General features: G+C 48.0%; 2 protein-coding genes across 2 annotated transcripts; both read right to left on the bottom strand.

Moving 5' to 3' along the window:
- Positions 1 to 5,200: 5,200 nt before the first annotated feature.
- Positions 5,201 to 7,481, bottom strand: LOC135370613 (uncharacterized). Its single transcript, XM_064604384.1, has 2 exons — positions 6,664 to 7,481; positions 5,201 to 6,342 (listed from the first exon to the last, which is right to left on the bottom strand). The coding sequence occupies exons 1-2, from the start codon at positions 6,874 to 6,876 to the stop codon at positions 5,278 to 5,280; spliced, it is 1,278 nt and encodes a 425-aa protein (XP_064460454.1). The 5' UTR covers positions 6,877 to 7,481; the 3' UTR covers positions 5,201 to 5,277.
- Positions 7,482 to 7,514: 33 nt separating this feature from the next.
- Positions 7,515 to 9,480, bottom strand: LOC135370612 (uncharacterized). Its single transcript, XM_064604382.1, has 2 exons — positions 9,174 to 9,480; positions 7,515 to 8,910 (listed from the first exon to the last, which is right to left on the bottom strand). The coding sequence occupies exons 1-2, from the start codon at positions 9,453 to 9,455 to the stop codon at positions 7,831 to 7,833; spliced, it is 1,362 nt and encodes a 453-aa protein (XP_064460452.1). The 5' UTR covers positions 9,456 to 9,480; the 3' UTR covers positions 7,515 to 7,830.
- Positions 9,481 to 13,012: the final 3,532 nt, after the last annotated feature.

Below are 13,012 nucleotides of genomic sequence, written 5' to 3'. Positions count from 1 at the left end.
GAAAATACTTGCCAGACTTCCCGGTGAGCCTGTCTTCAACATCAGCCAAATTACGTTAACGACAAACGATGTCATCGGCGATGCGGCTGTCCAAACCGTACAGCCAATGCCTCCCCCCCATCCTCTAACGGACAAATCCAATAATATTTGGAACCCCTGGCGCCATAATGTTCTCCTCCCCTACTAGAGGGAAGGATTAGGGAGGGAAAAGGTGGGAGAGAAAGGCCGTATCTCTTCTGGGTCCGCGTATATATTTATAAAGGATAGATCGAAGTGACATTAGAGTTTGCCAAAGAAATTTGGAACTCGAGAAACGCCCTTCCCTGTACTCTACCGAACGACCTCCGTGTTGTCGCTGCCCCCAGGGCGCATTGGCTACAGTAAAGAGAAGTAACCCGGATGTCCTAATTGAATCGGTCCGTCCGTACCGAAGTTTCCGCCGTATAACATGGTTCGCTTTTTCGCGAAACAATAATAATATGTTTGTCGCTATTGTGTAGGACGGAGTAGGTAGAAATAATGACGGATAAACAACAAAGAATCGCTAGCAATTTAAAGATACATTAAAGCTGTACAGTTGCAATATCAGAAAATGTACTTCTGTTCGATAGCCTCAGCCCTCAGTACTCCTACGTCACAAGTTGTCGTCCCAATTGCAGACATGGTTTTTCAGAAAACTAAAATGGAAAATTACGAGCAACACTGTGTCGAAGTCGCCACCAACTGCGCATTACTCGTCAAGTACGGCGGCAAAACTACATTGCATGCTCATAACACTGTGTCTAAAACAAAAGAAGCCGGCTGCGTAGCCATCATGAGCAGAGCAGCAAGCCAATCGGGAACATAGATCACTGTTGCTCGACATATTGGGGATTATTTTCCACCAGACGTCGCCCCGAGCCGTTTTACCGCAATTTTACTGGCAAATTAAAAATAGTTAGCGTTCCTTGTCACGCTTGTTGCGCTTTGCTTCAAAGCAACAAGCTGTTAAACGGTGCCACGGTGCCACACCAGCTGCCTGCCGGTGTGGCGGCATGTTGCTCGAGGGGATCGTACGTCCTGGTCCGGCTTCACACGTAACTGTGCCGACATTTTTTCTCAAAGCGTCTGAGGAAAACCCAGGAAAAACACCCAGACAGCACTGGCGGATGCCCGGATTCGAACTTGGGTCACTTCCCAGCCTCGGCTTGGAATACCATCACCGTAGCCACTAGACTAGCCACTCGTAGCCGGTACTCATCCGGCTGCGACATGACGGCAGGCGTCTCGGCCAATAAGGCCGCTGTGGAAGAGGTGGCGTGTTTACGAAGATGTGACGTCACGAGAAAGCCGGTTCGAGGTTATATTTTGCTGTGGTGGGCAAGAAGCGAGAAAAACGCGCCGGCCGATAGGCTGATAAAGCTGATAGTGCCGACCAGCATGCTTTGCGCGGCGGCATTACGTCATCAATGACGTAGGGTTGCAGGTCGTCTATACGATCGTCTCAGCACCGCCAGTTTGATTGTTTTGACTATTTTGTGCATTTGGCATTATAACGCTGCACCAATCAATCAATCATTCATTTTGGAAGTTACCGGGACTGAATCGGCATCAGAGCCCCAGATGCAGACAACACAATATGCTCTCGAGTGATCGCTGTGCACGGCATGCTTATGGTATGGGTAAACTTTTGTAGCAGGCTACCTTAGCACTTTACTGTGGGAAAGCCTGCACCTTAGGAACTCAGTAACGTTAAGAGCAGATTGAGTACTTTAACAACGACATATGTTCGTAGCAAAGATTGCGCACTCTGTGTAAGAAGAAATTGTGTCAGGAAACCTTAAAAGGAAGAAAATTGCAATTAGGCAATGCCGTTGGAATGGTTGCGGTCGCCCCCTTACGACGAGGGCAAAGACAATAAAACCGTGTTGGAGAAGAAGAAGAAGAAGAAAAAGTTCCCTTTTATTGCCCCCGGCCCCCACTTTACGACCAATATAGTTTCTGTTGGGGACTTTCTTCTCGGAGACGTTTTATTGTCATTACGGTCCTCCTCAAGCCTCGCATTCAACGATCGGCAAAGTGATTTTGTCTGCGTTGCCACAAATAGTGCACGTGCCTTGGCTTGGCTTTATTTCGTTTGGCTCGATCTACATTGTCTTGGCTTGAGTTTGGTCTGGTTTAGCTTGACTCGAGAGCGTTCTGGATCAGGTAGTCGCGGGCGAAGCATACACCACGACATCCCTTGTCGCGTTACTCTCAAACCACCAGTCTCCGTGTGCTCATTAGCCTCGTTCCCAGCGACGACAAAACAGGGGTGGACTGCCAAAATCGCCTCTTCCCGTTGGGATGGATGCTGGCGGCCGCCGCCTTTAATGAGTATATGACTGACGATAACGTAACATTCCACAGAACTATAGTCACGCGGTAAACATCTCAGTAGCGTATCAATGTTCGAAAGATCAAGGAAAAAGAGGATCGCTTGCTTCCGAGTGCAGTATGGGCAGTCGTTCACGTGAGGAGTGCTGGCCGATGCGATATGTTTTCTACGCCGGTTCCCGAGCGGGGGAATATGAACGGACACGAAATGAACACGAAAGAACACGAAAATGAACGCACACAAACACGAGAAAAATTAAGGTACTCGGCAAACGGCAGTCCACCCGTGCAAAGTTCCTGTGACTACCACGGGGTGGCAGCAGTAATGGCGTCGCCCATTCCTTGAATCGCGTTTTTGTGTACCAAAGCAGGATTCCTCTTCCTGAGATACATAGAACTCGCAAATAGTCTCTGAACTAGTGCGGAACCACAAGTAGTTCACTTTTTTGGAGTATAGAACAGCGAGTCTACTTCGCGCTTCACAAACATTCGCGCACACTTTCTTTTTTTTTGAATGTATCCACCCTTACAGGGGACACTGTCGTTACAACTGTCAGCACAGTTCCCCGTGAAGTCGACCCAGGAAGCAACGATCCTAACCGAGCAACACACCTCCATTTGTAGGCAAATCACTCCCCCCATCAAGGTCGTTAATCCTAAGCATTGATCCATATAGACTGACCGAGGCTCGGCAACGACTGAACAGTCGGACGATGCTGACGCTGTAATTTCCAGCACAGTTCAACAACCAGCCGCGCTCCGTAATTCGTGCCACTTCGACACGAAATTTCGGAAGATTTATATTCTCCGATAACCTTGGCTATATACGACTGGAATGAATGACAGCAGACTTCATCCATTCATATCACGTACTTCATCTCCTCCTCCTCCCACGCAGAAAAAACAATTGACACCTCCGCATATTACAGAGCTTTCTTACAGGATTCTTCCAGGCATCTCAGAGATAATCTTCCATGTCCGGACAGGAAGAATACCTGCAACAATACATTCTCGCGTGGTACCAATTTAAGAAAATAATATCAATACGACCGAAAATACGTTTCGAGCAGTAGTGCGAGGCCGTTTCACTTTTTTTTTTTCTTTTTCCTCTTCATACATGATTGCATTCTGCCGCGCCATTTCGTAACTGACAATAGTAGCAGGCCGGTTCGGAATTCAGCGCACGCAGGATGGTGGCCGGCGAAAATTGCGGTTACGGAACTCGGAAAGGCCGGAGAGACGCAGCGGCAATTTGGTTTAAATTGCGTTTTCTTCCTTCGGGAGGGTGAGTGGAAGCCCGTACACAAAGCCTACAAAAGCCTCTGAATTACAGCGGGGTGATTATGTTACATAATACAGGAACGGTGCAGGAAACGCCTGGAAGTAGGGCCGGAGAAAGTGGGTGGAAATTCTGTCGTCTCTTGGAAGACTGTGGGAGCGACGGTGCAAGTGATCGAGCGCGATCCTCTGGAAAGGTTTGAAGGTGTCTATAGTAATAGTTCTGCGGCCGTTAGTGTTCGACGCATTGGATTATGAGCAGAGTTGCTAAAGTTACTTTTAAATACGTATCCGAGACACAGTTATACAGATAAATGGGTTTAAATGTATCTGAGGTACAACTACAGATACCCCGTGGGACAAAATACACTGATTCTGTTACAGATACTTAAAAAAAAGTACTCAGTATACTTTTACAGTTGCTTTTCTCATTAAATTAATTGGGTTGATTTAGCGAGCTGCTATTATCCGCAGTACGATTGCTAAAGCAGATTACCTTGGGGACGATGATGTGATAGCTCATAATGTTTTTTCTCATTCTTTCTTATGGATCCTGCACACAGTCCAGATATGAACCGTTAAATACCTTTATTCCGAGAATAGACTGTACAGAGAGACTGTGCACAGTACTCGGCATGTTTGCTTCCCTTCGTAACGTTTCTCTTCAGCTGCATATCTCCTGTTTGCGAGTCATTTCAAAGTTCATCTCCATAATGCGGGTTCGAAGATTGATGCTGACGAGACCACACCAAGTAAATAACTGCTCTACCGCGGCACTGCGTAGCAACCCAGTGTTATCTTTGGGGAATACGGGCTTCAGTACTGATAATGATTGCAAAACACTCGGGTCACGTTGCCTAGACGAGTTGCGCCACCTGTTGGTGGCGGTTGTTGCTCACGTTTTGTTTATCTTTTTGTTTTATGAGAACGAATATTCTAAAAAAAAGAGTGAAAGTTACTGAAAAAAGTAAGTGAGCTGGAGATAAAAGTACCTTCATGAAAACGTATCTAATATTTCACTCACACAAAAAGTATCTGAATGCACGTACTAGTTATATATACTTACCAACCCTGATTATGAGTACGTGCTTTGTACAGGTAAACTGTTAATTTTTGTTTTTAATTCTCTATTAGTACCGCGAACCAAATGCGGTCATGAACGGTGCACAGACGCGGACAGTGTGCGCTAGCACAGAGTGGAAGACAACGGCAGACTTGTGTGGCGTCTTGGACAGACTTCGGAGGGGAGCTGTGCCCTGATACCCCAGGGAGAACACCCAGTGATGGTATAGGATTTGATCCTACCCCCCCCCCTTACCCCCCCCCCCCCTCCCAATGAGTGGGTGCCGTAACCACTGCGAAAAAAAAGACGAAAAGTGGTAGGATTCTTGTTGACGACCTACCGGTGACTCTCGCAAAAGTGCAACAGTCATCAAGACTTACGAGAGTCACTTTTATTTGTCCGAGCAAGCTTATTACTGCTTTCCTCGGGGCAACGAATAAGCCACCAGTTGCTCCACGAATCTCACATAAGGTACTGTCGCCTTACATCATGTAAACACATTGATGCCTATATATTAAGCTATATTTCATTATATTGATAAGTTTTGCACCTAACGCAGCTCCACAATTTTACGAGGGTAACTACAGCAGCACATCGTGAAACGAGTCATACAGTGTCTGTAAGAGAGGATGCTTATGGTAAACGCACTCTCCTTCATAGTCATCATGGTCCAGATCAAAGACAGCGAAGCCACGCACTTTAGGATGCGCTTTGAAGAAGGCACCGCTTGTCATTCCGAGACCAGACATCCAACCGAAGGTTCCTTGCCTCGTGTATTCGCAGTCGGACCTGGGATCGTAAACTGTACCGTTGCTCTTGCACACATCACGGTACCTCACTGACCCGTCGCACACGGCCGACGCCCCGGGACTTCCGTCGGTCGAGTCCACCAACCGACACCTCAACCAGGCCAGCGAGAAGGTGACGACCAGGCCCCTTTCTACCACGTCCCAGTCCTTTCCATATCGCCCTTTTAAATATCTATAGGTGGTTTCCATAGAATGGGGTACGTGGGACGACGGCTTCTTATAAGGCGAGGAACACGTTGCGAAGCGCGTCATCGAAGAGGAAAGCGCATGGGTAAGCTGTACCATTATGAGGTGCTTCTCGGAGAATAATGGAGCAGAAAATTCCCTGAACACCGTTGCGGCGCGTCTGGGTAACAAGACGATCACGTTGCGATTGCGTTGTCGCCTCAGCGTGCGCTGCACTAGCTTCTGCAGGGCACGTCCCTGGCCCATTCGACTGGGCTCCAAGAGGACGTACGCTATGCCACCTGTGAATTTCATGCTGGTACCGAAATCTATCACGTTTTCGATGAAGGTTTCACGGTCTTGCGTCGTAGCGGTGTCCTGGTTCAATGCGGTGTAGTTCGCGTCGCGGCCGCCGATGCCCAGGTACCGGATAGAGCTCGGCATGTGGCGGACAAGTCTGTAGCTGAACGACTGGACGCTCTCGACGTCAGTGGGTTTCCACACGCGGTCCACTGGCTGGACGCAGCAGAATACGATGTGTCTGCATAAGTGGGCCGGGATGTCTTCGGGTGTGTAGCGCGGACTAATGCGATCTTTTTCGTAGACGCAGATGATGGGTCTTTCGGTGGCGTACTTGAATTTGCATGCGCTGTAGTTATCCGTGTAAAGTGCCTGAAACGGTGAAGTGCTTCGGTTAGTATATGGAGGTTTAAAGTGAAAGTCCACCCTATGAACCTAAACTAGAAAAAGCGCTGTGGCATAATTCCTAGTGATGGCAGGAGTCAGCACGCAGGATAGTTCAGCTGAAACTCTTGGTCACACGAAGCTGTCGCTTTCTGGAGGTCTTCATCGCGTACTTCTAACTCTATGTGGATTACACATTCATGAAACGACTGCTCGCATGAGACCGCGGATTACGTGGACGTTAGGCATCGCCGACTTTGCATTTCTGGAAACACAGAAACTGACACAACTTCCATAAGTGTGACTTACCCTACTGCGCGAGTATCCGACGACCGGTCGGGTTCTGTTGGGCGTAAGAAAGATGCTGATCATGACGCCAACCATGACTGTCGGGATAGCCACAAGTACAGCTCGCCAGCTGAGCCTTCTTGCAGTCCAGACTTTTCCTGCCTGCTCTGGTTTCTTCGCCGCTTCGGACTTCACTGTTTCCACCCTACCTTGGACCAGCTTTGACTTGGCCATTGTTGACTCACCTTGCGTTCGGCTCAGTGGTTAAAGAGTGAGATGGTTCTTCGTCAGAAGTGGCGGTTATGGCAAGATGGCGGTTGCGTTCGTTCGTTCTTCTTCTTCGTCGTCCAAGCAAAAGATGGCCGTGAGACATTAAGGAAGATTGGCCAGAACATTGGCGTAAGAACATCTGCGTGGCAGTAAAGAGTTGTAAGGCCAGGTTCTTCAGGTCATTTTTCAGGGTCTTTGTTCTCCCATGGAGCACACGCGGCTGGTAAATGTCCTAGCAGCTCTCGTGGCCTACTGGCTACCACGATGGGATTCCACGGTGGTGGTGGTGGTGGTGGTGGTGGTGGTGGAACTGCCACGCCGAGACTACGAGACTACAAGTTTGCCCAGGACGCACGGTCCCCCATGCGATAGTCATGACGTGGCCCGCGTGATCGTGGCTGACTACGTCAAGCAGTCCCATCACGACCACCTATATAGGTTGAGCAAAACCAGTGTGTCGGGATTCGAACAGGTGATGTCTTCCTTATATCGAAGTACAAAGCCGGTCATCTTATTCACAATGACTAGCCAACTGTCAGTGACATGTCAACCTGGCAACCATCTTACCAGAAAAGTGGTTTCTCCATCTTCTACAGCTCACGTGTTGATGCATATGTCCCCAAGATGTATCGTGCGCTCTGGGCTGCCTTGATGAGAAGCTTCCATGTACAATAAGCAGGTCAGCATAAGCGGGTCAGTCTTTAGGCGGGTAATTCAAATGCTTAGTCGACCATCAAACGTTTTTATGTCAAGAGTTCGCAGATTCGCTGAAGGCGCCATGTCGTGCAGAGCAAGCTGCCCACTCACGTTTAAATCACACTCAAGTCCATACTCACGACCAGGTGTACCGTAGGTAGAAAAAAAGACTCACAATTTATTACAATATATACTGCTATCGCAATATCCACCCATTTATATCTAAGGGTCCTCGGCAAGCTCGTCAGCTAACCCCTGTAGAAGTGGGTGATTGTAGTGTTCACATTTCCCATCAAAATCGTCCATATCAATATCAAACACGGCGATACCGCGAATTCTCCGGTACTTCCTGAGGAACTTCTCTCCGCTGGACAGTCCAAAGCCGGAATACAGCTGCTGCCCGTCTCGTACTACTACGCAATCCGTCACTGGATCGACGTGCGTCTCGTACGCCCGGTGTCCGAAGTTATGGCAGATATCTCTATACGGCAAGGCCCTGACGTAGCGGGCCGGTGCTCCATCAGACGCGTTCGGATAGGGAAGTAAGAACTGGTACCAGGCCAAAGAGAAACTGAACAGGAGACCAGGTTCCACGGTCTGCCAATAGTTCCGGTAATGCGCTTTCATGTCCCGGTACGCCGCTTCCAGGGACCTGCCCAGGGTAGGCGCGGAATACGGGGTGGCGCATGCCGCAACCGGAGGACTTCTGTACCTCGGATCCATTTCGTGACTGAGGACGACGGTGTATATATTAGGGAACCTAAAAATGCCCGGGTGAAAGTAGCGAACCACATCACCCGCGCTTTCTGGTAAGACGACGATTACCCTTTGGTCTTCTTTGGTGGCCAAGGCGACGGCGGTGTCCATGACGAGCGCCTCGAACGACACTCTGGGCCGAAATCTCGAGAAGTCAGGGATGAAGTACGCTATGCCACCGCCGAGTTTGGCGTTTAGGGAAAGGGTAATACATCTCTCGATGAAGACGGTTACGGCGCGCCCGCTTTGAAGTTCGAGGTTGAGCGCGTCGTAGTCCACGTCGCGGCCGCCGATTCCCAAGTAGCCTCGGGCGCTGGGCATGTGGCGCCCCAGGAGGGATCCGAAGTCCATGGCCTGCTGGGTGTCCTCAACCGTGAATTTTCGGTTATGAGTCTGCACGCAGCAGAATACGACGTGTCTGCAAATGTGAGCTGGGATTTTGCTGACCCGAAAGTAGTGCGAAATTCGGGACTGCTCGTACATGCAGATGATGGGTTTGTCGTCCGGTTCATCGACCACGCAGGACGGATAGCCGAGCCGTCTGGCCTGGAACGACAGTTCATGACGTGACTTATTCGTTAACCGTGTATGGAAAAGGAGAAATTAGCCTTCTGTGTTCTAGTCTATTGTTTACTATCTCTGAGGTTTCCGTCGAGGTCCCGTTTTGTCGTGATAGCAATTTTCTTGGCCACACTCTAGTCCCCATACATAAAAGCAGGTCTCGTCTATTGCGTGTGGATAGGAAGAAGAACAGCATATACTATATAACACACTGTCTGATGTGCAGGAAATTTTTCAACCAATCTTACCTGCTGAAGCGGTTCACGTTCAGCTGGCTGTCTCATCAGAGCACTGAACAGTGTAGCCATGATCATTAGAGCTGAGAGTAGTGTTACGAGGGCATATTGTCCCATTCGTACCAGGCGGGATGCTCGTACGTCTTCGATGCATGACTTCGATGTTGCACTCATTGTGACAGTATGGTAGGGTGGTTCCAGGCTGGCTACAGGTACGAAGCGGTTCTGGCGCGATGCATCTTCTTCTTCTTCTTCTTCGTTCCTTCGTGCTTCCGGTAGATGTGACGACGTCATCAGGCCATAGCCTCCTAGGAGGCCATGATCGGGCACGCCACCCATGAATTTTGAATCGCTCGAAAAACCCCGTTTCTTTTCCGAAAATTGGAAAAAATGGAAACAAACGCTGTTTCTGCTCAGTCGAAGCATTGCCGGCCAAGCCACAGCGTACAATGAGGTAGAAGCTTTAGTAGTGCTCATCCTCTTAGCCATAAATGCGGAGCAGAGCATCCCACGAGACTGCTGTCTACTCAGCGATAGGTAATTGGAACAACCCGTCCACTATACGTCCACTCCGACCAGAACTCCGACATTATGTGAACGCGATGGCGATCGCTTGGAGCAGCGAGACGGAGCTCTAAGTTGGTGGTTGTTGGCGGATTGGAGGCACCTAAGCATGCACCTAAGGCACGGTTGGCGGGTTGGAACGCATGGAAGGCACGAAAATTTACATTTTTGAATTTTGTCGCCTGGAAATTTTTGGGTAATTTTTCCGGAAACAAAAAAAAGAAAAAAGAAAACTGTTTTTTTTTTCAAAGTTTCCGTTTATTTTTGGTTTTTTTTTTCGGGGCTTCGCATCTTTACCCATGAGCCACAAGAATCCCCCGGAGCACGGGATGGGCTCCCCAGCGAGACGTCGTCGTGTCGTCCTCAGAACGAGGCCACATTCTGGGACATCCCTGCATCGACATTTCTCGCTCCTTTTGTGGAGCGCACTTTCGGTGAAGGTAAACTCACCGTGATTAGGGATCTTCAATGGACTGTTTGTTTTTCCAACGAGAAGAGCACATTGTTTGACTTTGGGCGGAGCGCCAATCGATGCTGCCGCGGGAAGCAGCGTTATTGGTTGCAAGTTTACTTTTCGGGTGGCTACGTCCGCTGGGGGGGAAAAAAAATAGAGGAGGACATTGCTGACGTTGACAGAAAGGCTAATCATCCTGGCTATAGGAAGGGAAAAATATTGAACTTGACTGTTTTCTCAAGCACCGGCCGGTTGAAACGGCAATACCAACTACGTAGCGAAGTTGATACAGTACCAAAAGTGCGGTACACCTGTTACAATGAACAAAGAACCACACATGATTTAATTGATGCTCGAATTATGTGTTGTTCTTCGTTCATTTTACGTGTGACGGTGTACTGCACTTTAGGCTGCTAGCTGTTTGCGGCCACTAGAAAATAAATACTATACTATAAATACTATACCATGTTGTAGGCTACGTGGTGATGAGGTCGTACCTTCCTAGTCCACGACACTATATATACTACTAGGTTTCTCTTTAGAGTTTGCGGCATATTGTCCAGAGAGGTTGTGGTACTGCTCCCAATGAAGTGGGTACGGGATGGGTACTAATATGCTTGCATGCCACACCTCCCTGCTGTCCGTTCTCCACCTGACCAAGTCTGGACATCACACAGCCATACTTGTTACGCGGTGTTGACGCGTGAGGCACTTGACGTCAAGTGTCCATATAGAGAAGGCTGGGAGAGGTCGACATGGGGGTACGAACCTTAGGGAATTGGGAACGTTTATCACGATCGGTTCCCGTTTCTGAAGATTTCGTTGCAAAGTAGCACTTACATTGTCTCACACCAATTGAAGAAGTAACGATGTCGGTGATTCGAAACTGCGCCTAACAGTAGGGGTTCCCATCCTGCTTCCGATAATGATGCGTCCTTTGGTATATACCCTGCATCTCCACAGCCAGGGCAACATCCCTTGCACACTATACAGATTCCCATTGTACACCTATCATCATTAATAAAACTTACACGTCGCTTTCTTTGAGCGCATCAATCTCCTGATATCAATAGCGGCGATCATGATCTCTGTAATAAAGGTCTGTGACCCATCAGCACCCTCTCGTGAGCTTACTTCCACCTATAGCAGGCGTTACTTTGATCTACACCAGCTCGAATTTCGCTTTTGGGCGAAATTATAGAGCAGACGAACACCTCTAACCTGTCACACGCAGATGATGGATGAATTTTAGAGCGCCATAAACCTATACAGCGAACTCCCACCCACCTCAATTTCAAAAACTTGACCCCCCTCGTCGTCGTCATCGTCCTACACATCAGAGCAACGACATTTTTGATCACTCACATGATGACGCTTGCTCCGCCCTAATAAAGACAGATATTCCGTAATGGCAGATGATTTGCGTCTGCTTTCGGCGTAGGAGTCGTAGCAGACGACATCGCGCAACGATAGCAGACGAGAATCTGGTCATCACGGAGGCACTGTCATCTGCACGCTACGCTTCTGCGAGGAATTGAGGCAGATCAACCATAGCTCCCGTTTCTTTGATGACAGCGATTTTCAGGACCGGGTTATTTTCGCGGGAGAAAGATACATAAAAGCAGACTATATGCGGCGTAGCTATTTCAGTTTCTCTTACGTCCTACTTTTTTTTTTTTTCCTTGCTTCGAAGGAATGCGGTAGGTGTATCCGGGGATATTCGAGCGTGCACTTATAGCTGTAATTTGTGAACGAGTATAGTCGTGTTTTATTTTGATATCATCACGACATCTGCGTACTTTGTTTCTTTTTGTTTGTCAGCCATGGCAATGTTTGCTTTTATAAGGTTCTCATGCACATATACGTCTACACCGAGCGGGAGTCGGCTGGCACATACACACAGATACACACACACTTTACCCTTACCCACGCTCTCTCTCTCTCTCTCTATATATATATATATATATATATATATATATATATATAGATCTTTGTACCCCGTATCATCTACTCAGAACTTAATTTCGTTTCTGCCCCCAATTGCGCCGTTGCCGAACTTTGATTTTACGAGCCCGGAGATTTTATTTCGCGAGCGAAAGATCTGCTTTCCACCTCGCATTACGTAAAGAAGAATAGAGACTGTTATTAAATTCCAGGCGAACCGGCATGTCGCAATATCGCGAAAAAAAAACAAAACAAAGCTGATTAAAAAAAGCATAGAGCTTCTGTATCGCAAAAATTCAGAAGTCGCCGTTCGTTGACGATAAAGGGCGGATGTGTTGCAAAGTTCGCCCTCTTTCGATGAACAGAAATGCGAAGAATGAGGTAGGCATTTTTTTTTTTTTTAGATCATCTCTCTGTATATACGAAGTGCACTGTGTCCTATGCAGTTATAACGAGACCACACGTGCGGGGTTACATGAACTCTTCATTACTTGACGAAATGTTTCAGGTTGCAAAGTGGAAACTAGAAGTTGTTGTCGTCGCCGACCTAGCCGGGAGTTCTTTTTTGTTTTTTTTTGTTTTACGTTGTTATGTCGTTCATAGAGGGCTCTGCGAATATTTCGATTATTATTGTTCGACCACCAAAGAAAATAACTGTGTATTTGACTCGAATTCCGAACGACTTGTGGCAGCCTATTCAGAATGTTATGATGTTAGCCTATGAGCTTGGACGAACACGAAAGAATGCGAGACAAGAACCTAGCAGCTCAAACCTGCAGTTGGCTTCCGCTTTAACACACCACAATAAATTATATATACAGTGAACCTTCGTTAATATGACCCCCGATAATGTGACATACGCGCTTTACGATCATACTCCACGGGAACA

This window comes from Ornithodoros turicata, chromosome 10 (assembly GCF_037126465.1).
Source record: "Ornithodoros turicata isolate Travis chromosome 10, ASM3712646v1, whole genome shotgun sequence".
Lineage (NCBI taxonomy): Eukaryota > Metazoa > Arthropoda > Arachnida > Ixodida > Argasidae > Ornithodoros > Ornithodoros turicata.
Note: the sequence above shows the minus strand (reverse complement) of the source record. Positions and strands in the feature narration are given on the sequence as shown.

Coding starts and splice junctions, on each gene's coding strand:
- LOC135370613 (XM_064604384.1), bottom strand. CDS start 6,876: ATGGCCAAGTCAAAGCTGGTCCAAGGTAGGGTGGAAACAGTGAAGTCC. Junction 6,343..6,663: donor TCGGATACTCGCGCAGTAGG/GTAAGTCACACT, acceptor TCACCGTTTCAG/GCACTTTACACGGATAACTA.
- LOC135370612 (XM_064604382.1), bottom strand. CDS start 9,455: ATGACGTCGTCACATCTACCGGAAGCACGAAGGAACGAAGAAGAAGAA. Junction 8,911..9,173: donor AACGTGAACCGCTTCAGCAG/GTAAGATTGGTT, acceptor CTGTCGTTCCAG/GCCAGACGGCTCGGCTATCC.